We start from the raw sequence: 25600 nt of genomic DNA, 5'->3' as shown, positions 1-25600 counted from the left end.
TGTCATTAGGTGACTGAGAAATAACAATTTTTTTTAATTTATCAGAACAAATCGTACGTTGTCCACTTCATTTTTGTACGTACTTTAATTGTGTAAAAGGATTTTGCATTTTGTTATTCTAATTTGAAAATCCAAGTTCGTAAAAAAATGTCGGTAAATCTGTCACTCCAGGATTCCCTTAAAAACAAAGGAACAATATTTATTATTACTGACACTGTAGTCATGCTATATATGTCTGTAGGAAAAAATTATGCAAAATTACTGCACCAAAAATTGCATATTTTTGTGTATAAATTTCTACAGTTTTTATAAATTTTTGTACAAAGTTTTTGCCTTCAGAATTTTTCTGCAGAAAATTTTGCAGAATTTTATGTAATTTTTTCAGAAGTTTTTTGCCTTCAGAAAAAATTATATGAACAGAATTTTCTGCAGAAAAATTCTGAAGGCAAAAACTTTGTACAAAAATCTATAAAAACTGTAGAAATTTATACACAAAAATATGCAATTTTTTGTACAGTAATTTTTGCATAATTTGTTCCTACGAATAATACACTAAGAGCAAAAAAAGATTATAAGAAAAGCAAAAAAGGAATACAATTTTCATAAGCATAAAAATGAATAAGTACGTTATGTAAAGTAAGAAACAACCTTAGTTCCGAGCAAAAACAAATAGCGTTTATGTTGTTTTTTGCCCGGAACTTTTAGTTGTTGCATTTTAACTTACAAATTTTTCAGTTCCATTTTTTTCTCAAACTTTTTTATCCTATTTTTGCTTACATAAAATTTATAATTTAAGCTTTCGGCACACAATACGATTTTTCATGCTAGATCGCATACGAGGCGTCTTACTACGTATCCTCATTGGCTTACGATTGGTGACATAATTACCCGAGCCAATCGGGACACGTATATAAGATGCTTCGTATGCGATCTAGTATGAAAAATCGTATCGTGTGCCGAAGGCTTTAGTTCTGCTTATATGTACATAAATTTATATTATAAGAATGTATTATAAATTCTAAAAATATTAGTCTACTCTTTAAATTTCTTAGAGTAAAATATCATTCCAAATGAGTTGATTTTTACATTAAGCGATAATAGAAATACTGCAACTCCTCGATAGTGAAAATCTACTTTTTCCAAAAGTGATTATTTTAACTCTGAACATGAAGTAAAACGTGTTACTTATTTCAAAGTGTTACTTATTTCAAAATATTCACTTGATGAGAAAATAAAGTCTTCATTATTTCATCGAGTAAATTTTTCTCTTTTATGTTATGAGTGAATTCTTCTCTTTTATGTTATGAGTGAACGGATTCACTCATATCATAGGGCCTTAGCAGAATGGCTTATAATTTTAAAACATTGTTTTGAAATTATAAGCCATTCTGCTAAAGCCCTTATAAATCTCTAATATAAGTCGGTTTTCACAAATAAATTTAAAAAAAACATCACAAGTTATAAGAAAAAAAACATTTATATCAAAGAAAGATTAGAAATCATACACGTTTATATATAGGTATATTAACATACCTTAGCCTCTAAACACAATAAATCTTTCTCAAAACTACGTATCGAACACACGCGAGTCACGTTAACATCGCGAGACAATGAGCCGACTTATGCCGTAGTCTCGAGGTTTATTTTTTATTCCTGCACTGCTGCACTGGTGCAATAACCCCAATAGGAAGACATTAAAGATGATTCGCCGTAACGCAACAGTTTTGTTAGAATATAATTCTTAAATAATATTTGTTAAAGATTAGACAAATATTAAAACATAAATAGTTTGCAATTATTTCAGCATTTAAAATTATCACATTATAATCTTCAATATTTTCACAATATAATGTAACAATAATGCAGCAATAATAATGTGCAATATTTAGAAAATTTAATCTTCAATATTTAATTCAAAATTAATATTAAAAGGTATTACAATGAATTTAACAAATATCGCTTATTCACTAGACATTTAATAAAGATTTAAAAAAAGGCACTTTGTCTGACAGATTAGTTGCGTCCGTTGGAGAGTTAAGTATCTCATTGATAGTAATAGCGGTCAGAAACTCTTAAATCGTTCCTACATTACAATGCACAAATATTGAATCATGCAATATTACACATTTCACGTTTCAATATTTGTGCATCATAATTTAGGAATAATTGGGAAATAATTTGAGTTTTTTGTGTGCAATTATATTTCTAATAAAGTTTTAAACATGTTACGACTGAAATATTTTTCTCAATTATTGCACAATTTATTTCTAATTAAATTTAATTTTGCAAATGTGCTGTTAAGATGATTCGCCATATCGCTATTGTTATGCCAACATGTCATTTCAAAATTTAATTGCGCAAGCATTTATTCATGTTTTATAAAAGGTTAATGTTTCTACATCTATTTTCTCAACTATGCCCTTATAATGACGGATTATAAATCTTTTACAATTCTTTTGTCATGCAATTTTATAAATATTTTGCTATCGAGGAAGTTAGAATAAGACAAATATATTTTTTCTCATTGTAACTTATTGCACTAGTGCAGCAGTGCAGAAATAAAAAACAAACCCTCGGTCTTTGCTAGTGAGCCTCTGAGGGAGAGAGTGGCAAACTGATCACGTGACCGTGTCCCTAACGCCCCCATTAAATCAGAAGAGATGCGGTCTCTCTATCCGTTTAGTGAGCCTCTGAGAGAGAGAGAGAGAGAGAGAGAGAGAGAGAGAGAGAGAGAGAGAGAGAGAGAGAGAGAGAGCAACAAACTGATCACGTGACCCTGACCGCGTGCTTAAATACTCACATCGAATCAGAAGAGACGCGGTTTGCCACTCTCTCCCTCAGAAGCTCTTTAGTCTTTGCCGCAAATAAATCTTTCTCAAAACTACGTATCGAGCAGAAACACGCGCGAGACAGGTTAACGTCGCGAGACAAGCCGACAATTATGCCGCAATTTCGGTCTTTGCCACAAACAAGCACGAACGTGTTTCACACTCGTGCGCATTTCATGTGTTTTTCACTTTTTACGAATGAAAATATTCCACTCCATATGTAGAGTGAAAATATTTACTACATAGAGTGAAAATATAATTTACATAATAAAATACACATGTTTCACTTCATTTTGCAGAGTTAAAAATTCATTCTATGACAAAAAATGAGAGAATGAACTCCATATGAGTAAAAAGTCACTCTAACTCGAGTGATTCGACCAGTCACTCAATTTTTTGAGTGAATTATCACTCTACGAAATTTATAGAGTATATTTTCATATCTCAGTAAATATGTTATGCATTAGTTTTTTTTTTGTAGTTTGTGAAGAATTATCATTTTATGATATCTTGCTATCATGACGGTAATAAGAGTTATCACAAATATGTATATTAACCCTAATCCTACACTGTGCGGTAGAATAAACCCCACTGATTTTTGGCTTCACTTTTTGTTCAGAATACAAAGAAAGTTTCTCCGTAACAAAGATACAGGAGAGAGCGAGTACGGGTAAGGAATGCGGGGGCGTCCCCCTTCCCAAAGCCTAACGAACTGTTGCGCCATGTGCCCTCGCGCAGATGCACTCTTTAGGCCGGATCTACAATAAGTGTAGTAAGCCTTATGCCATAAGAAATTGACCAATTATAATTGAATGTGAGAAGAATAATCGAATATAATTGGTTATGGCTTAAGGCTTACTACACCTATTGTAGATCCGGCCTTACCTGCATTAGGGCCGATTTCACCAACTCCGGTTACCTTAACCGGCCGGTTATTCCATTGGAATTGACCAATCGTATTTGTCGTTAAGTAAAATTAACAAATGCGATTGGTCAATTCCAATGGAATAACCGACCGGTCAAGGTAAGTTGGTGAAGAGACTGGAGTTGGTAAAATCGGCCCTTAGCGACAAAACGACGCCAGATATCTTTTCTCTCTCTCTACCAAACTAATCGCTGACTGTCTTTCTCTCATTGTGCCCCTTCTTACAAAGCAAGGAGGCCTTGCCTGGGCTCTCGATTCCCTTTCCACGTTTACTGATCCTTTGGTCGTCAGCAAGTGAGCATCGAAGACAAAACGTGTCTTAGAGATTTACGCTTGAAATCATCTCAGCGATCACGGAAAATCGTCGGGAGCGTAGCGATCAAGCTACACTAGCGAGGCTTCGAGGTTCAAGCTCGCTTGCTTTCTCTTGGTCTCTAATCCCAGCGAAGGGTCGCATTGTGTGTTCTCTCTCCATATCGCCGTCACGCGCGCCCTTTCATTAATTGAAGACGCAGTCAGCTACGTGAGGCCTGCAGAAGCGCATAAGAGAGAATAAACTATCGTGTATCGGCTTCGAGGTCCAAGACGTCACACCTACCAGGTGGAATTACGAGAAATAACAGATATCTTTTTGGTTTTTTTACATTCATGAGCGGCTATCTGCACGTGGCGAGCGAAACTTCGACCACGTGTGAGCCACGGACGCCATTACAACAATGGCCGCGGCACAGCCGAAACTATCATCCATAGTAAGTATAGACCGAGCATTTATTGTATCAGCGTGATGCATACGAAAAGAAAGACAAAAGATATGTAAGACGAGTTTCTTTCTCCCACTTCTCCGGCATTAAAAAGAGAAAGAAACTCATCTTATATCTTTTTGTCTTTCTTTTCGTATGCATCAACGCTTATACAGTGGATGCTCGATCTATACTTACTATGGTCGGTATTCATAGTCGAATCTTATTTTAAGATCGTCTCAAGTAATGTCTTAAGATGCTAATACGGCTCTGTGATTGGTTGAGGGCATCTTAAGACTACTTAAGATAATCTTAATAATAAGAATCGACTATGAATACCGACCTATGCTATCATCTATGTGCACGCGGCGGCGACGGACGCCATATTGTTACCAACGATAATGAGACCGTGTGGAAACACGTGGCGATCGTTATTGCATAATCTACCTCATATTCGGATACGCATCAATCGGGAGAGGTCCCCGACTTTCTAAATAAGATTTAATAATTCATTTATTCATCTTACTGACTTTCGTATTTTGCATGAGCAAATGCAGTAAATTTATTAGCTATTATTTTTAGCTGTTTTAATCGGATTTTATTTACTATTTTTAATCAATTTAATTACTAATTTTTGCTTTAATCATCTATTTATGCTAATTATTTTTCACAATTTTAATTGCTATTCGTAACTTTTGATTATTCCAACCATTTGTTAGATAATGTATGGTCGGAAACTGCTCCAACATGGAGAAGTCCCCGTGGTTTGGTGGGAGGGTAAAATAAATAATGATTCAAATCTTTGAGCGTCAGGGATGAACCTTTATTGCTCAAGGGGAAAAGCCTGATAGACATAAAAATCCCTCACAAATATTATAATCGGTATTTCGCCTTTATCGGAACAATGTATCGAGTTATGATGAAATCGAATGGCGCGTGCTCGTTAGCACGACTACGGATTATAGCGTTACATTTAACGTAATCGTTCCTGTATTTCAGAGACGATGACGCAATTTCGAAACGGGAAACCCCGTGCGCGTCTAAGAAGCGGAGACTCGGCTCCTTACAAACGTAATTCAGTTTTAATTCGTAATCTCGCAACCGTTGTTGCTAATCGCTCGATAGCGATAGATTTATTCTTGCACGTGTACGTAAATTGAATCGCACTGGCTCGAGAAGTTAACTCACTTGTACAAAAATACGAAAACGAAGTGTAAGTGACCTGAGTGAGGAAAAGTGAGACTCATCTCGCCGTGTTCCCCCGCTCTATCCGTTACTCCCGCTCTGAGTCTGTGACGATGAAAAGGTCGCATTCGTAAAACATAGGTCAGGTACAAAATCTGAATATCGATTTTCCCTTCCCATGAAATAGATAATAATATGAACAGTAAAATTAATCATAGTTTGTTTAATGAAATTTCACGTAGCTTTTTTTCGCTTGACCCTCCATTATTTCAATCGATCAGCTATCCTATAATAGATACGCAACAAATACAGTCCATGTCTGCAGTTGAAATTATTTGTGCAATTAACCGAACACTTTTAGACTAGCTTAGATTCATGAATTTTTTTACTATTTTAAATTTTAAATTGGCCCAAAATAACTTGGCCCAAAAAAACCTTCACAAAAAGGGACCCTGCTCCGGTGACCTTGACCTTGACATATGTTAGCCACCGCTCGTGATTCGTTAAAAAGTTATTAACAAAAAAAGTTTTGTAAATATGATACATGATATCGTTGCTTTACTTAAAGCCGCAAATCTATGTGGTGCAGAGAACGCGTGGGCGAGGTACAAGGAGAAGGCTTTGCCCTCCCCCTACATCTCCGCATTAATTTTTATAGAGCACACATTTTTGTATTAAGTAAAGCAAATATATATATCATATATCGTATTTATAAAATTTTGTTTGCTAATAACTTTAATAACGTTAATAACTCAAGAGGACAACATATGTCAACATATGTCAAGGTCACTGGGGCTGGGTCCCCTTTTGTTAAGATTTGCCCATATTTCTTTTTACTTGTATGTACATGGTATCAAAAAATTACAGCAAATTATAAAACATTTTTGGTTTATAATTTTTTAGTGAACGACGAGCGTAGGCTAAAATCTCTTGAACATTACTCAGAAGAGTGACCTTGATAATATATATCAAGGTCAAGATTATCGGAGCTAGGTCCTCCTTTGTAAAGATTTACCAATAACTTTTGGACATTATTTTTAGAAGTTTGAAGAATGTTATTTTAAATTTTAAAATTTTTTTAAGTCAAAATGTTTAATAATATACAAGTAATATTCATTTTTAAAGGTTGGGGTGTATTATACCTCTTGTGTAGAATACCGAATTATTTGTAGAATTAGGGTTAACACACAAAATTATGTGTATATAATTTTCTTGATATATTTAATTTATATTTAAATCAAACAGTTTATTATTATATACTAATAACGTTGTAGATTATCATACATAGTTGCAATACAAAACATGTAAGAAAATTCTTCTACATTTTCAAAATAACAAAATTTTAAGAATTACTTATTTGTCATGTCATCATCAAAACACTCAAAGAAAAATATAAATATTTTTTATAATTGTTAATAAATAATTTAAGAATAAAAAAATTAAGAATTATTTATAAAGGATAAAAAAGTGGTAACATTTATTTCTACTACACATAAAAATATAAATATTGTTATCACTCTTTTATCCTTTATAAATAATTGTGTAAAGGTTTTAACGTTTACACAATCTATAAATTGTGTGTGTATGTGTGTGTATGTTTATATCTCATTATTTAATATTATAAAAATAGAAATAAAATAAATTTGCAACTGATAAAACGAACAAGAAAGTTTGTATAATAATATAAAATCAAATAGACTGCCTGGTACACATAGAAGTTTTTAAAAAGTTTGATAATAAAAATATTCTTTTGTGTGTGTGTGTGTTTCTTTATAAATTTTAAAATTAATAATAACAAATATTACAGCACAAATAATTTTACATTGTGCTGTAATTATAGTACATACATTAGGATATTACACATAAATCATTACATTAACAATATATCATGTATAAAATATATTTTAATAATTAATATCCTCTAATACAATTTGAAGTTTTAACTCTATGCATCATGAATTAATTTTCGCTATTAATACAATATTGTAATTCTCGCACTACAATATTTTTTGTTTTTGACATATTTTTTATTACTACAAAACTATACACACAAATACAAAATACCATTTAAAAATAATTGTTTATATATAAAATATGTACACGTGTTATATTTCAAACATCACATGCATAAAATATTAGATTGTCTATAATCCAGAATCAATTTTGAAAATGCAAGGAAAGGTGTTTAATAATATCTATAGCGACAACAATGTGATGAAAAATTAGTTTATTCATTATTGCGATGCCCATAAGTGTTCCATGCTGTAAAATAAACAAATAAATATTAGTTACGTATGTAATGCAAGTTATAAACTTTTATATTTTCCGTTCTATACGACATATGTTTTTTCTGTAAACCTCATTACATTAGAATTGTAATGTAATGAGGTTTAGTATGTGTTAAAAGTAATCTAATTATATAATTTTTTCTAATAAATAATTTGAAAAAGAGGATTTTTTTGTAATTATATTCATAATTGTTGAGTTCATTAGGCTTTTTTTCTACAGAGATACTTTAATATTATTGTTTATTAAACAATCTTAATTTGTAAACAATTTGTAGATTAGAATTAATGTGTTTCAAGATATTATTGTAAATTAATTACAAAACGTATTTGAAAAATTGCAAAATCGTATCTCGGTATGTAATAAATATATTGAAAAATAACAATCTACGATAAAAGCAAAATATATATTTTCTATTAACCTATTATTATATGTAAATTAATTTTATTATAGTATACAGAACGGAAGATACAAAAGTAATAAACTTAATAAACTTAATAAAGGAGGATGTTAAAAAAGATCGATTTTCCGACTATAAATTAAACCTAAAATTTGAGTTGCATGGATATCTATGAATCATAATACAAGATATGAAAATGACGATCGTTTTTCCTTGAGACCTGAGAAAAGTGCCGAAAATATGTCATTCGTCTATTGAAAATTGCGTCGATTCAGAGACAATTTGAATCTATGACATGGAAAAATTGTCAATTAAACCAGCTTCTAGCTAACTTATCCAATAGTTTCTGAGATCTTTAATAATGTTTCAACATATTTTAAGCACTTTCAAGATTTTGAAAAATGACGGACCCAATATAACGGAACAAATTGTGATTTTTGCATGTGTTGCACTACATGTAAAGAATATTATAAGTGCGAATGGTAATAATAATTTTTAATATTATTGATGCAATTCCTAGTATTAAGAAATACAAATGTGGTTGATTTGATACGACAAATCACATGCCAAAATATTATCTTGATAATAAAAGAATTAATTTATTTCTAATTTAACATTCGAAGAAGATTATACATATAAATCGATTATATTTCTTATAATACCGTCACGTTTAAAATCATCACAAATATCAAACTCAGCCGGACTCAGAGACACAAACGAGGACGTATCTCGAAACACTCGTAATATATATGTATGTTCATTTTCCCCAATTTTGCTCCGCCATATTTGATTTGCCATCTTGAATTTCGGAATTTCGGATTAAAATATTATTAGAGATCTTGAAAACAACTAGATAAGTTAGCCTAGAGACTAGTTTAACTGACAATTCTTCTATCTTGTTGACTCTAATTGTCTCTGGATCGATGGTTTTTCAATAGATAAATAACGGATTTTCAGCACTTTCCTCAAGTTTCAAAGAAAAACAACCATCATTATCACATCTTATATGGTTCATATCATAGATACCCATGAAACTCGTATTTTAGCTAGGTTCTATTTTTAGTCGGAAATCCGACATTTCACTTCAATAAACTTATAATAATCATGAAGACTTTATAATTATTCTACATAACTGTTTTTTTTATTATTATTATACCTCTAATTTTATCTTCGTTTTCAATCATTACTGGATACCAATCAGCACCGGTGTAGTCTATTTCTGGCAGTTCACCATCGTAATTTTTTGGGAGATGACTTGGTGGAATGTAAGCGTGGAGGGATGACATCTTAGAGCCATGGAAAAACATGCGGTTCCTCAATTTTTCGCGAACAAATGGTTTAAACATTTGCCACACCATTTTGAACAGAAACGGTTGTTTCACAAAATGAACCTGAGGAAGCATCCAATGTAATTAGAATATGCGACAAACCTAATTACTGAATTTAACAGTTAATTAATTTCTCGGTGATTATTGTAAAAATTACAAAAAACTTTTCTATTCGGATATTAATCCATGAACTTATTATCAAACTTATTATTAAATTTGAATATTCATGTAATTATATAAAATCAGGTTATATATACATATATAATATTTATATAATAATAGTTACTTTTTAAGAAAATAAAATAATAATTACTACAGCTATTATTGAACTAAATAAAGAATATAAATATATAACTTATTCTTATAAATATTTGATTTATGTATCACAAGACACAAAAGTAGGTAACTTCTTTTCTCAAAGTAATTTTATCTAATACTGCCAATACAAACCTCCTTCAAACGCAATGGCATCGCGTCTTGGATAAAACTAAGGAGCCTCATGCTGAAGGACGGTGACAGCGCCGTAACTTGTTTCATTGACAGTCCATCGAAATCCATTATCACCACGACACCAAAAATCTAAAAAAAAAATTAACTAACTAAATCACAATTAATCTAAAATGTTAATTAATAATATTCCGGCATATTTTATTTTGACGAAAACAACTTGCTATACATATGCTAAATCTAAATAAACTTTAACATATTCTCTCTCTTTTTCTCTTTTGCTTCTTTCTCACTCTTCTCTTTTCTTTCTTCTTATATCTCTCTTGCATTAATATTAGATTACTCATCGGATCTCTTATCAATCGAGCAAAGTGCAATCACTGCACTGACTCACGCTTACATCCGTCAAAATTGGGCCGATATTTAACCTCATTAGAATTAAAATTATTATTAGCTAAATTTAACTAGCGTACACTAAAAAAGAGTCTTGTTAAACTAATTGGAAATGTGGTAGATTCAACCAGAATCTGGTTATTAGTTTAAGACTCTTTTTTCAGTGTATATATAAAATTTAACTTTGTAAAATTACAAATAATGATGGCACTACTTGTAACTTTTTTCTGGCATCAATTGTGAAAGTATTTTTCTTGCACATTAGTCAGGTTAATGGAATTTTGCTGATAGTGAGTTATCGTTCAATGTGTACGCGTGCCTACGCAAAACTACTTTCTGCTGTTGCAGCACACAAAGACTTATAAATGTAAAAAAAAATGTCTAATTTAAGTTAAATTTCTTTCACGTTTCACAACAATGTAACATTTACGTTTTACATTTAATCTAAATAACATAATTATTCGGTTCTGCGACATTTCATTCCTACCTGCGTTTCCGGCTCGTTCATGGCTAATTCGTGCACCAAGTAAAACATGCGAAATACTTGATCGCTGCTGACTTTCGATGGGTTCCAGAGTTTGCCGCAGTTCACTATCATAACCCTACGATTTTTGTGATCTTTGGTTTTCATTACGTTAACGACGTTGTGCTCGGTAATGGCTTCTTTTTCATCGGTCGGCATTAGGTTGTGCAGCAGGGCCGCGTGCTTCACTTTGAAGTCCGCGACGCGTTTCATTAGCTCCAGTGCGCTTTCCGGATAAAATTTGCAAGGCCGAAGGAAGATGAGGAGGAAATCATCATCGGTACAGTAAAAAAGCGTCTTATCCTCTGAAACATCGGAGATATTACAATTTTACTAATCGCAGCAACAACAATGAAATATGAAATCGTAAAAGCAAGAAATGCAAATTAATTGTATTGAATTTTTATCGTATTGTATTACAATTGTAACTCCTAGGTCATTGCAAATATTCAATGTATATATATATATATATATATATGCAGTAGCCTTGCGCACGTGAATGAGTGAGTGAGATACGGACAGCCGGTACGTTGCGCATCTATTTACAACAAGAATAACGACTAATGATTCATCGCCAGCTGATCATTTCTCTTATCTGACAGAATCATCGGACTTTGTATCGTTCTGTCACGTTAGCGAAATGTGTGCCTCTCGATCAAGGTGCACAGTCAATTGCGTGTATGTCACCAATGTAATCGACAGAGTTACAAAGCGCGGACTTTTGAACGGGAATAAATGATTGCGGACGAAGTGATCGTTGAATGGATCCGATTGACATATTATTAATCATCACGTCTGCAAAAAGCCGTATGTAAAAAGCTGCTAGTTATCACAATCGCATCTGCTCGGTGATTTTCTTCCTCGTCTCACGCTCGTTTTGATGGCGTAAAAAAATCCATCGGATCGCTCCGAGCCGACTTTGCGTGTGAGGTCACGATGCCCATTCTCAAAGCAATCTCGATGCTCCTTATTAGGGAAATTGCACCCAAGGGTCGTTTATTTCTCTATTTTAGGCTTAAACAGATATCCGTGTACGCGAAACGCGCGTTTCCCGGAAACGAACGACAGGCACAATCGAATTACGAACAACTCGTCCACGCGGAAGGAACTAACGTTGTTTTGCTGAAGTATCTAAAAATTGAGTTCCATATAGATCTGAAATGACGAAAGTCGTCTTCTCCCTCGGATGAAAGTTCAGGGACCCCTTAATCATATCCGCATAGCGACGGGATACGAAGAAGAGTTGCCAAACTGCCCGAGTAAAGCGGGCAATATCTGTATTAGCTTATCGTGCAATTGAATTATCGCACGGCCGAATTTATTACGCGATAAACGCCTCCAACTTTGACGTTTTGATACTCGGGTCCGTGTAGTTTCAAGATATTTTATATCAGGAGGCACAAGAGCGACACGCAAGAGAGTATCGAAGGACTCTTCAAGAATCAGATATATTACCGGCTTGAAAGGCCCTTAACATCTCACACTCGAACGACGATATCACGTGTACACCTACTATTGTTTCACGTGTCCGGAGGAGGGTCAAGCTGTACTTGACTTGTGTATTGATCGCGTTATCAAAAGATTTCTTTATCTCTCAATCGCACAAAACATGATACTAATGTATTCCTCCCAATCAATATACTTCTATGCATGCCTGCGTTGCGAATATTTTTTTATGTTGCGTAATGTTTATTCAAACAGTTTTATCATAAATCAACTATAAGTAAAGTTACATAAAGCAAACATGCATAGTTATAATTCCGGTATATTTTTAAATATTCCCAAAGAAATTAATTTGTTGCAAAAAACTGTTTACACATTGTCAAACGGTACGTCTAGCTTTTGTTTCCATTTTTAATTAATATTTACATATCTGTGGGCAATTGCGTCTTAAATTAATAATTACTTTATCATTTCCATGAGAATTCCACAATTAGACTTTGAAATGTTTTGCAATGATCAAAACTTGAAAGCACGTAATGTGTTTTGCAATGATGTAAAGTGCGGCAGAGAGAACCGACGTCACGGTTTAAGGTTTAAGAAGTTTGATTTTAATTCCAAGAAGAAGAGATTAATCAGAGTGCCCGTTGCTGCACGCTTCTGCGCCGAAGAAAGATAAAAAGGAAACGAGATTATCGGAGTGTCACGTACAGCACTGACCTCAACATTATCTCTCAATACATCTATTCAACTGTTCTATACCGTCCGAACGGTTTCCATGATTTTTTTTTTTAAGTAGCATTAATAGAGAAAACTCTTGATTCCCGAATGACTAGTTTCGTTTACATATGAAAGAATACTTCACAAGTACTGCACTCCGCTTGACTAGTTCTTTCTTCACCAGCTAAAGACGGACGTTCGTCACCACAAAACATAGCTTTTTTTCTTAATTTATAATTTAATAATTGTTTTTTTATTGTTACTTGTTCAGTCAAAATTCGGACAAATGTAATTTATATGATAACGGTTAATCGATATAAATAAGATCAATGTAATGCGATAACACAAATCTTTGATGAAATTTTCCAAAGACACGAATCTTATCGCAATCCTAATTTTAACGAGGCGAGAGAGAGAATTTTCACGTAAATCTCGAAATAAAATTCTATTGAAGAAAAGTTCACTCGCGCGAAAGAAATTAGATACGTAATAAAATTTTAACATCTTTTTCTTGTCTTAAAATTTAATTTACAAACAAAATTTTTTAAATAATTATAATTTAGAAATTAATTTTGTGGCAATATTCTAACAAAAAATTGGCCAATAAACTCACTTTCAATAAAAGTGATTTGAGAATATATGATCTACGAGATTTCAAATTCAATAGAGAATGTCTCATAAAAATATAAAATATCTTATACATTTATCATATTAAATATTGTATGCGTAAAATAAAATTATTATTACTACTTTTTTCTCTTATTTAAAAAATTACGTTAAATAATTATAAGACACTTCTTTTATAATAATTTCTTTTTATTACTAATATGTTTTTAATTTATATATTATAAAATATACATATGTAGAACCTTAGAATATTTTAATTATTTGTAATATAATTATAAAAGCCCAGTTGTAATTATAGTTATATTTTTTTATAAATAATTATAAAAAAATATAATTATAATTACAACTGTCAGAAATAATATAAAGGGTAATAAAAAATTAAAACAATTTTTAAAAAATGTAAATAAATAAATACAAAATGAAAAGATTGTTTACTCCGTCAAAACAAATTTGCTCTCTAAAAAGCATGGGCAAATTTATAAAGGTACATAAAGATGAAGACTATATTTCTTATCAGAAATAATACATAATACGAATAATACAGCAAAAAAAGTAAACAATATTTTGACAATGAAAAAGCGAAAAACTGACATAGGGACTTTATAAAATTGAAATAGAAAGAATAAAATATGTTACTTCACGATTTATTCTTAAATTGTGAAGAATGATAAATTCACTAACCTTCAAGATACTTCCTTAGAGTCTCGATGCCCTTTTTCACATTCTCATCGGTTTCTCTGAGTTCCTTTTCGGCCAGTGCCTTGGCTTCGGGTCCGGGTGGATGCGCTAACAGAGCAAAAGACATTTTCGTTCTGCTTCTCTTTTAGTCTCTTTCTTTTAGTCTTCCTGCTGTTACTTTCTTGGTCCCGCGCTATTCTCAAACTGAACTGAGCGATGTCTCCGATAGGCCAATCATCACTTATCTATAGCCACCACCACAGAAGAAGAGTACCTCTTGTATATCGTCCCGAGACAATCTTTGACCGCTCAAAGTCCATTCCAGCGTTCCGAGTCCAGCGCTTCAATTCGAACGAGCACTGACTTCGCGCCTGTTACCTGCAGGAAATGCACGTAGAATAAGAGATGCCAATTTGTCTTTGTTCATTAATTATCACATCTTCGAAATGACATCTCTATATCCTAATTGACAACTTTTCTCCAGCACTTGTAGTGAAATGTAAACGGATATGTTACCCGAGAAACTTGTGTTCACATTTGAAGTAACACACTTGACCGATAAACACTCTCTTATCGGGGATCATCACACGATCACCTTTTCTGTTTATTGAATTCTAGTTTAAATTCGAGCGACTTGACGGACTGATCGTTAGGTGAAAGACGATAGTCAACAGTAGGTCATAAATATGTTATAAATTAATTCACCTTTATGTTTAATAATTAGATATCTTCATTTATTTGTCCTCGAAGAATACTTTATTGCGCTTACATAAATTTGTTTGTTGGACTGTCTTTTTATTAATAAAGATGATAAAGATGATGCGATGATAATAACGAAAAAATTTTTTGCAGAAACAATTATTTTGCGATGGCCTTCGCGAAACGAATGGATCGGTCCTTCTATTCGCTGGAATTAATTTAGCGTGCTAAAAAAACTTAAAAGGATAAATGGATTAATCGCGTGAATAAAGAGGAAAGGAGAGAGAGCGAAGAGTGCTAATCGATAGCAGATTATAAAAGACTTTGACTTGCAAAAGATTCTTTTCAAAAACAATTATTTCTTGCGGCATCTATTATCACGACGGTCTTTTTGTTGATTGAAACCGATTTGTTGACGTGTTAAGGAATTGAGGAAAGGTATTAACTATCAAGATAAAAGACAATGCGATAATAGGATTATAAGTGCAATAACAGATTATGAGTACATTATGTAATTAAATTTGAGAAATTTTATAATACTCGTGATTGATTTATGAAGAGAATAAACTTCTCTTTTATAGATATAAAATATTAGTTATTTTTACTTCTTCAAGTCTCATAATACCAGTACGGATTTAAACCGACATTTTCATATCAGTATATTTCTTGACTTTGCATTCTTATCAATTATCAAAAACTATTATATGCACAACGGCTATTAACGGCTATCTATAAATAACTATATATTGATTTTTTTCAATACTGACAAAAGACCTATCGTATCGGTTTTCTCAAAAATAAAACTGAAAGATATGTGATGAATGGTTGTTCTTTGGACTCACGTAGAACTAAAATTTTACGGCTTTTATCTAAAAAATATTTATAAAAGTTTTTGTAATTAATTTTAATTCACAAATATATCGCATGACTTTTTTCTTGCTCGCAATATTTCAGATAAGCTTCAAAATCAATACACGCTTTTAAATAAATACTTCAATATATTTATCATATTATATAAGTTTTTGTTATAAAATTTACGAAAAACAAAAACCGTGAAAAAAAATACAAGGACTTTTATCTGTAAATATGTGAAGAATATGCTAAATTTAAAATCGTTTTGTCTAAAATAAAAATAGTTCTCTATCTCAAAAACTTTATTTATTAATTATTAACGATTGCGTTGTCATTTTTTTCTTCTCGGGTAATTTTCAAAATCAAAATGCTTCTTCAGATGCTTTCGGTTATACAATTAACATAAATACATTAATATTATCGAGGAAATTGTAAATTTTCGTTGCATTAAAAAACATTGCATAAAAATCACACGTAAAAGAAAAATTAACGTTTTAGAAGAGCATAAAAGTATGATAAATATCAATTTATTATTTTTAGATTATAGTAGCTTTTTATCTCAAGAATTCTTAAATAAATCACATGTCTAAAAATCAACGTCTACGTTCTACGTGTGTTGCGTTGACGATCACGCACTTCCTACAACATAATAATATTAAAATATGTCTAACGACCACGAGACGTCAGACGATTGAACGTTCTCGCAAACAATCGACATGCATGGGCACATCTTACGATGCACATAGGTTCTGTGACGTCATTTTTTGGACGTCATTTGCCACCGAGAATCTCCTACACTGAAAGAAAAGTGTCTAGTATTTGCAATTATAATTGCATAGTAAAATAATTATAGTTGCAAATATCATTTTTATAGTTATTATTGCTATAATGTTAGTGTAAATAACTATATATAGTTGTGCCAAACAGTAAAAATTTTACTATAAATTATAATAATTTAAAATAATAATATAGTAGAATATCAAATAGAAATAGTCAATCGAATTAATTATTTTTATATAATAAATGCAATCACAATTATGATAAATGTAACTAAATTCCTAACATTCTATATTGTATAAATTTAAAAAATATGTAGTTCGCGGATCACCGATAGACGACACCTTTCTCCTAATGCAATTTACAGTCCAAAGGCTACATAATACATAGGCACATCTTACGATGCACATTTTCTAGAAAAACCGTGTTAGAATATATAAAGGGCGACTGTTTTGATCGTTCTATTCCATTCTATTCCATTAATTTCGTCATCCCGACAAAACAATGTGATCTTTTCAAATTCGTAACGGCGCGCGATGCTATCAGCATCGAATGATCGAATTAGAGTGTTTTCCATTTAGTAACACGAGTCGACACAAGCATCGTTCTATCTTTTTTTATGTTCAATGAGTAACGAAGATAGAACGACACTTGTGTCGACTTATGTTACTAAATGGAAAGCATCCTTATTCGACTTAGGCTGCATTTCATCAATATTTACTGCCAATACTGAAAATCTATATTTACGTCACATACACTATAGATTTTCAGTACTGGCAGTGAATATCGGAACCACGAAGATCGTGATCGGAACGCAGCCTTAATAGTTATCCGTCGACCTATTATCGACTACAGCTGTACGCCGCAGTATTTCCTCAGTAAACTTTTAGATGGCGCATCGACGGTAGAAGGAAATCTTCGCATCCGAATGATTAAACCAAACTTTATGGCATATTTCTTTTTTCAATAGTATTCGCGCCAAGCTCAACGAGAGAAAAAGTATTGATATTACTGGTAAAATTTATGTAACATTTTCCATACGTGGAACGTAATCAAAACACAATATTTTAAAATCCGAACTGGAAAAGCTGAAATTTAAAAGGACAATCAGCATTATTTTGTTTATTTCATTGTAGGTGCGGAGAATATTCGGGAAGGAACGAAATTTCTTTCCTTGCGCTTCGCCTGGGTTTCCTTGCGCTCGTTTCCCGCGCGGGACAGAAAACCCGGCGTCGCGACGCGGCGCGGTGCATCACGGCGCAGCGCGACTGGCGCCTTGCCTGCTGGTGTGTCGATTAACGGACCGACTGACCGCACCGCACGACGCGGCGAGTAACGCACGGTGATCTGCGTTTCGACATGTTTCATCGGCGATGCGGCCACCGTGTCACTCTCAGCAACAACAATCGCAACGCCACGCGCAATTTCTCCGAGTACAATTACGGCCTGGTGTTCAGCGCCGAGCCGCTGCAGGATGATGTTTTGTTCGAGATCGTCATCGACAGGAAGGTATATACGCGCTCACGCACGCCTCTCGCGTGTCTCTGCTAGACTTGGCATTCGATTCGGCCCCAGGATAATCGCGAAATAACAGAATGTTGATTACGATGTTGCTTGTCGATAAATATTCCGTGTGTTATTTGCCTTGTTATTTAAGCTGGCGTTTGTCATGTTTCAATCTCACTTTTTTTAAAGATATTGACAGGCCTGTATTACTTGAAAATACTCAGGTAATTATATGTTAAGATTCTAGACTTTCGTCTAACTCTGGAAAATTGGTATTGCACAGATCATATCGTGGAGCGGCAGCATAGAAATTGGTGTAACGGAATGCGATCCAGAGACCTTGGAGATACCATCCTGTGCCATAAACCTCCGTCACGGGTCATGGATTATGACCAGCTCTGGCATAGTTCACGATGGCGAGCGCATTGTCGAAGTATATGGGAAGGATCTTAATGATCTGGAGGAGGGGGATACTTTGGGAGTAATGCGGACATCCAATGTAATTCACAATTAAATCCAGGTTTTCCAAACTTATGTGGATCACAATACATTTTTTAAAACGACAAATGTTTCTATCTTTAAAAATTATGAAAAAGTTGAGTAGAGGAAATAAATTAATTATTTACAATAATCCTATTTTTTTATTTTTTTATGAATATAATTTCATATATATTTACTTCTCCAAATATGAAGTATTTGAAAGTTTGAAGACCAAGTTTATTTTCTATTTTTATTGGTAGTATTTTAGACGTAACAAAATGAATTATGTACAAGGGTTTAATAATTATTTAAAAATTTAATTTGAAATTTGATTTTAATTCCCAACAAAATTAAAATTTTTCTTGTGATCCATACTTTGGAAATTTCTGTATTAGTCTGTATTGTATACAGAAATTAATAATCTTCTATCTACAATTGTAGCACGAACTAGTGTTCTACATCAATGGTGTTTCACAAGGCGTTGCTGTTAACAACATTCCGGAACGTATTTTCGCCGTTGTAGATATATACGGTGATTGCGTACAGATCAGCACCGTTTATCATCCTAATCTTGTTACTCTGTGCGACGCGCCAAAAGACGAGGTTGAGATTAACAATGATTACGCTGCAGGAGAAACCTCCAGTTCCTCGACAACCAATCTAGTCGCTAACTTAAATGTCAATCTAAGTGTCAATGTAAACGTTAATTTACCGAAGAATCCAACTCCCGCGGCCATAAGGGAGGACAGACTGAGGTTTCACGAGAGAGTCGGCACATTAGTGAAACTCTCCAATAACGCCAGAACCGCTGAGAGACGGAGGCCGCTCGACGAGTTTAACAATGGTGTCGTCATGACTCATAGGCCCCTGCGAGATAACGAATTATTTGAGGTAAACATTTAGATGCAAACCATATTGCAAAGGAATATTTACATAAATTGCGATAAAATTATTTGGCCCCTCCCTTTTTTCTCTACGTATTGCTATGTTGCAGATACGAATAGACAGATTAGTATACAAGTGGTCAGGTAGTATAGAAGTCGGCGTTACCACTCACAGTCCTACAGCACTGGAGTTTCCGGCAACAATGACTAACATGCGTTCGGGTACAACGATGATGTCTGGCTGTGGTATTCTAACAAATGGCAAAGGCACTCAACGGGAATATGGCGAATTTAATTTGGACGAATTGAGGGTACGTATAAAGCCCAAATTATAACACAGAATCTATCTAAACTTATTTTCCTTAAATCTTTAACCAACGTTTTCACGTCGATTTCATAGGAAGGGGACCGTGTAGGAATGATTAGGCGGACTAATGGAGATCTTCACTATTTAATAAATGGTCTGGATCAAGGTATTGCTGCTAAAATACCGGCGACTGTGTGGGGTGTAATAGATCTTTACGGAATGACAGTGAAAGTAACCATTGTCGACCGCGACGAAAGAGAAGAACAGAATCTAGTCACTAGAAGAAACACATTGCAGTTACAAGGTTTAGATACCGAAGGTAATACATACACAGGATCTTCGAAAAAGCTCATGAAAGTAAAAACTGCTATATTGTGATATATACATGGATTTTGTAGAAACTGGAGAAGAGGAGCTTCCTGATAGACTGATGTTTCATCCTTGTTGTGGCACACACGCCGATGTAATCAATAATGGGCGTACAGCACACAGACCTAAGTAAACAGATACATTTACTACTTATCTAGTAACTTTCCTGAAATCGCACGCATCTTTTTAACAAAAGATATAAATCCTTTCTCATAGCGCTATAGACGATTTCAATAATGGTGTGGTATTGACTTCGAGGCCATTGAAACCAAACGAGTTGTTCGAAGTCAGGCTGGACAAAATTGTCACTAAATGGGCCGGTTCCATCGAGATAGGAGTCACCACGCATACCCCTACGGAATTAGAATTTCCGTTTACTATGACGAATGTAAGGTAGGTAAGAGTGTGACGTATCTCAGTTTTAAGCGGTTTTTACAATTATTGCCATTAAAGAGATACTAAACTGCTCTGTTTTATTACTAATTTTTCGGACACCGAAATCTTTTTATTGATTGCATGGAATTGAAAATCCTCCAAAATTAAAGTACAGATAGTAACGCGGTGCGCTGCGATCAATTTCATACGAAAAACGAAAAAAAGTTAGAAAATTATAGTTTTGTTATCGACTTCTGTAATCGACTCGTGAAAACATTTGCTACGTATAAAAGTTTTAGACTTTGTACGTATAAAATAAGCATGAGGCGCACTTGGCATTTCAGCAAAGAACAATACTGTGCTTTTAGAATAAGCCTAGGAACCTTAGAAAAATAGTTTTCCGTGTTTAAGGGGATCCTATCTGTTTTATCGCTAGAATTGTACAATTTGTTTCAAAATCCTTCTCCACAATTAAAGTATAGATGATAACAGTGTGCGGAATACATGAACTTTAATTCTGGAAAAGGAAATTCTAAATCTATAAAAGAAATACATACAAAATTTTGTTAACGTGCCTAAATGACTCTACATTATCGACCTCGATCAAATTTGACGAGTAGTTTAGCATCCCCTTAAACCACATGTGTGGTAAGTTGTTCATTCGCTTATTGCTCGAAGGTGGCTCGTATCGGTTGCAGATCTGGCACGTGGATGATGACAGGCAACGGCGTGATGCACAATGGTACCACCATGATAGATCAGTATGGTCAGAATCTGGACCGTCTGCAAATCGGCGATCGCGTGGGCGTGATGAGGAAGGACAACTCAACGCTGCATTTTTATGTGAACGGCGCCGATCAAGGTGTAGCCGCGATGAATGTGCCCGAGAGGGTTTACGGAGTGATCGATCTCTATGGACAAGCCGCTCAAGCCACCATAGTCGACAACGTGGATTTTTACAGTCCAACCACAAACAATTCGAGTTTTAGCAATACAACGTTGTATAGGTACAATTTTTTAACAGGTTGACATAATAATAATAATTTATCAACGGTCATGCACATGGATGATTTGTCTAACTCTATTTACAGCGATCTAAGATTTCATCACGTACATGGTAAAAATGCGAGAATTACAAACAACGGTTTAACGGCGTCCAGACCGAGAGCTCTGGGTGAATTCAACGAAGCTATTGTGATTGCGAATCGCGCGCTACGCGATGGTGAAATGTTCGAGGTGACGATAGATAAAATGGTTGCCAGATGGTCTGGTGCTATAGAAGCAGGTAATTGCTGTCATAGTTAACAACGACAGCACATATTAAATGTAATAAAAATTTTCTATAATTTTCTGAGAATAAAAAACTTTTTATAGGAGTTACTGTGATAAGGCCTGATGAGCTAGAGTTTCCGTCTACGATGACAGACATCGATCACGATACGTGGATGCTCTCTGGGTCAACGGTAATGCGCGACGGCGTAACGTTGCGTAACAATTACAGCTGCGATTTGGACAAACTAGTAGAGGGTAATCGAATCGGAATGATGCGGTGCGCGGATTCTTCCTTGCATTATTTCTTGGACGGAGTGGATCAGGGTCCCGCCTGTACTGGTCTACCGCAGAATGTTTATCCTGTCATCGATTTGTATGGTCAATGCGCACAGGTAAAGGATACACTTCTCACTTCTAATGATAAACACATTGTGTTTCAATATATTAATTTTGAATAATGTATTTCAGGTGACAATCGTGTTGCCTGAGCGCAGGGATCCTCTGACGCAGCAGTATTTGCCGTCGGAGAACAGTATTAGTCAACAACCGACTTCAGTAATTCAGCCTCAGGCGCAAACTGAAATTCTACACAAGTTCCACGAGTCGGTCGGACTAAACATTCAATTAAACAATGAGCGAACGGTGGCCACCAGATGCAGAGAATACAATAACGCTGTCTTATTAAGCGAGGCAGCACTGGAAAATAACGAGCTATTCGAGATTGCCATTCAGGAAGTGGCGCGCGAATGGAGCGGTTGTCTGAGGATAGGTGTCCTGAGTAACGAGACGGGTAACTGGTTAACGTCGATGAACCTCGTACCTGGTATGACATCCATTCCCAATGATGCTTGGTACCTGACTGGTAATGAGGTGAGACATACAGGTTTCGCACTTGCCTCAAATTATTGTACGAGTCTGGATTGGTTGCGAGTAGGCGACAAGATCGGCGTGAAGCGGACGCACGAGGGCAACCTGAAGTTTTATGTGAACGGTGAGGACATGGGGGTAGCTGCATCCGATGTACCAGAAATGGTGTACGCGGTAATTGAGCTCTTCGGCAGCACTGTGGCCGTTAATATCACTAGCAGTAGACAACAAAATCCGGCAATATCTCCTAACGCTAGTTTGAGGCTGCAGGATTCGCTGGAACTCCTACTTGACCCGGTGCCGCCGAGAAACGATGCGGGAATGGATACATCCATCGACGTATCCGAGGGAAAACTGATCAACGAGGCGACGCTCACGCCGACGCAAGCCACCGCCACTGGTCTGACCGCTGCCAATGATGGGGATTGGAGTTACGAATTCCATGAGAATCATGGTAGGAACATTCAGCTCGAAACAAAGACGGTTGCTAAACGGGTGGCCAGTTACAATCAAGGTGTTGTAATGTCCAATCGTCCGCTGATAAAGGGCAAACCATTCCAAGTGAGAATAGAAAAGTTAAATGAACGTTGGGTGTCGAATATTCTCTGTGGCGTTTCTTGCATATCGCCGGAAAAGCAAACAAGTTTCCCATTAACAGCGCTCGGCTTCAAGAGGCACTCGTGGATCATTTGTAGCGACTGGATATTCCACAATGGCACAAGAGTGAAGACGAAATACGGCGCCGGCTTGGAGAACCTTCAGTGCAACTCTGTCGTGGGTTTGCTGATCGACGAGGACAGTCGACTGCACTTGCTCATTAACAATGTGGATCAGGGAATAGCCGCGACCGATTTGCCACCGTACGTTTTCGCCGTGATTGATCTGTACGGGCAGTGTGAACAAATATCCCTCACAGGGATCAGCGAAGAACCTTCCTACTCGAATGTTGCTATTGACAATGTCCTCGCAGCTCCTATTGAATGCACAAGCGTAGAAACGGAGGACGTAGAGAATTCGCGTGAAAAGGCCGATCTAGAATGTCACGAAAAAGAGAACGCAATGGCGACTACCTCGTCGGATCTCTCGCCATCCTCGACGTCACCGAGCGTGCCGAGTCAGTGCAGTTCTAACAACACCAAAGAGGGCAATTTTGAAGCCGAGTATTCGTCCTTTGGTAGCTGTAACAACAGCGCGAATGTGACGAGCAATAGCGTAGGCATCAAAGCGACGTCGAGTGTCGACAGTAACAACTCCGACTCGAATCTTGACACGGAGAATCGTGTCCTATGTACAAACGTAGAGATAAACAACGCGACTAACATTAACATACAGAAGGGCATGGTTGCCAGTGCGAGTAACATGACAAGCTTAAACGCGGCGATCACCGGGACGAACGCCAACAACGCGATTAACGAAAGCATAGCGTCCAATAGTCAAGTCAATATTGTAAGTAGCACGCAGCAACAAAACAATCTGTCGGATCCTCCCAACAACGCTTGCCCCGGCTTCCACGAGTCGCGATCGTACACAAGCCGGGACAATGTCCGCGACAACAACTCCTTCAATGGGAACATACCTCCGAGCCAGAACATGACGGCGAATCAACGGGACGTATCCTTGTACAACGTGGCGTCCTCGGTACCGTCGTTTATGCCGTCGTCGTTACCGTCCACTCCACTTGGATCCACTGTTATTGCGTCGTCCAGGAAGTGCGATTATCTAAAGGCGTGCATGCAGCTCAAGAAGTCACTCGTTCTACCGGACGAGTTTTTCTCCACTGATGAAATAATGTGCTACTGCAGTGTGTGCTATAAGGTGGACGGCGATAACGCGATCTGCAAGAAAGGCGAACCGCCGGCAGAGTTTGCGATACCGGTCGGTTGGGCCAGATTCCCACTGAAGCAGAGCATCAATGCCAATCAAATCCCACAAAGCACGATGGACAAATGGCACGTCGCGTTCTATGGTATACGTTTAGACGCTATAAGGTAATGCAATTGGCAAACATTTGAAAGCAATTAGATCTCTCTGATCGTCTAGTCTTTATTAATGTAATATTGTGCGTTTAGATTAATCCTGGACAGAGGAGAGCTAATGACCAAAGAACAACTGGACGTGAGTAACTTAACGGCGGGTACTAAGAGCGAGGATCAGAATCCTCAGGTGTCGTTCTCGCCTAGCATCAAGTACGCGGCGTCCGATGAATTCACGAAAAAGTACCCGTGAGTGTCTATTCACAAACTCGTCTCTACTTATTTATCACACGTATTATATATATTTGTTGCAATTTAATTTTCAACTTTCTAGATATATTGATATGCAGTCGAATAAGAAACTGAACGCATCGACCGCGTTCCAATTGCTGGTAAGACCCGGCTCGTATACGATCAGTCCCGGCGACAAGGACAGTACTGATCTGCATTGCGAGTCCAGCAAATGGGCTACCAAAGAAGCCGGGGCTACAGTGATTATCGCGTTGCTCGTTCATCTAGACGGATTTTAATATCCTTTGTCTATTTCCGAAAGTGTTTTCCGACCGAACTTGTGTGTTTCTTCCTGTCGGCATCGAGCACGTTAATGCATGCAACTGACTGTTTGTACATACGATGTGCCGTTTACACGACTGTGGTAAGGAGAGACTTTTGAGATCGATATATTTCAATTCCGTCGAAAAATCGCGTTGTACATTTAC

At 35.6% G+C, this 25600-nt stretch overlaps 2 protein-coding genes across 2 annotated transcripts; one reads left to right on the top strand and one right to left on the bottom strand.

Annotated features, from left to right (window-relative positions):
• Positions 1-7888: 7888 nt before the first annotated feature.
• On the bottom strand, positions 7889-14752 carry LOC105828361 (alpha-tocopherol transfer protein-like). Its single transcript, XM_012666654.3, has 5 exons — positions 14524-14752; positions 11020-11360; positions 10143-10271; positions 9521-9755; positions 7889-7940 (listed from the first exon to the last, which is right to left on the bottom strand). Exons 1-5 carry the CDS (start codon positions 14645-14647, stop codon positions 7906-7908), a joined length of 864 nt encoding a protein of 287 aa, XP_012522108.1. The 5' UTR covers positions 14648-14752; the 3' UTR covers positions 7889-7905.
• A 3455-nt stretch (positions 14753-18207) lies between these two features.
• On the top strand, positions 18208-25411 carry LOC105828360 (neuralized-like protein 4). Its single transcript, XM_028193347.2, has 13 exons — positions 18208-18357; positions 18638-18853; positions 19276-19725; positions 19829-20029; positions 20119-20344; positions 20424-20523; positions 20611-20787; positions 21468-21776; positions 21861-22054; positions 22144-22433; positions 22510-24896; positions 24978-25130; positions 25216-25411. Exons 1-13 carry the CDS (start codon positions 18208-18210, stop codon positions 25409-25411), a joined length of 5049 nt encoding a protein of 1682 aa, XP_028049148.1.
• Positions 25412-25600: the final 189 nt, after the last annotated feature.

Source organism: Monomorium pharaonis, chromosome 9, assembly GCF_013373865.1.
Source record: "Monomorium pharaonis isolate MP-MQ-018 chromosome 9, ASM1337386v2, whole genome shotgun sequence".
Lineage (NCBI taxonomy): Eukaryota > Metazoa > Arthropoda > Insecta > Hymenoptera > Formicidae > Monomorium > Monomorium pharaonis.
Note: the sequence above shows the minus strand (reverse complement) of the source record. Positions and strands in the feature narration are given on the sequence as shown.

Excerpts from the sequence above, each read along its gene's own strand:
- LOC105828361 (XM_012666654.3), bottom strand. The coding sequence starts at position 14,647 with ATGTCTTTTGCTCTGTTAGCGCATCCACCCGGACCCGAAGCCAAGGCA. Across the intron at positions 10,272-11,019 it reads TGAACGAGCCGGAAACGCAG|ATTTTTGGTGTCGTGGTGAT; the intron begins GTAGGAATGAAA and ends TTTTTTTTTTAG. Across the intron at positions 7,941-9,520 it reads AAACGAAGATAAAATTAGAG|CATGGAACACTTATGGGCAT; the intron begins GTATAATAATAA and ends TTTATTTTACAG.
- LOC105828360 (XM_028193347.2), top strand. The coding sequence starts at position 18,208 with ATGTTTCATCGGCGATGCGGCCACCGTGTCACTCTCAGCAACAACAAT. Across the intron at positions 18,358-18,637 it reads AGATCGTCATCGACAGGAAG|ATCATATCGTGGAGCGGCAG; the intron begins GTATATACGCGC and ends GGTATTGCACAG. Across the intron at positions 18,854-19,275 it reads GAGTAATGCGGACATCCAAT|CACGAACTAGTGTTCTACAT; the intron begins GTAATTCACAAT and ends CTACAATTGTAG.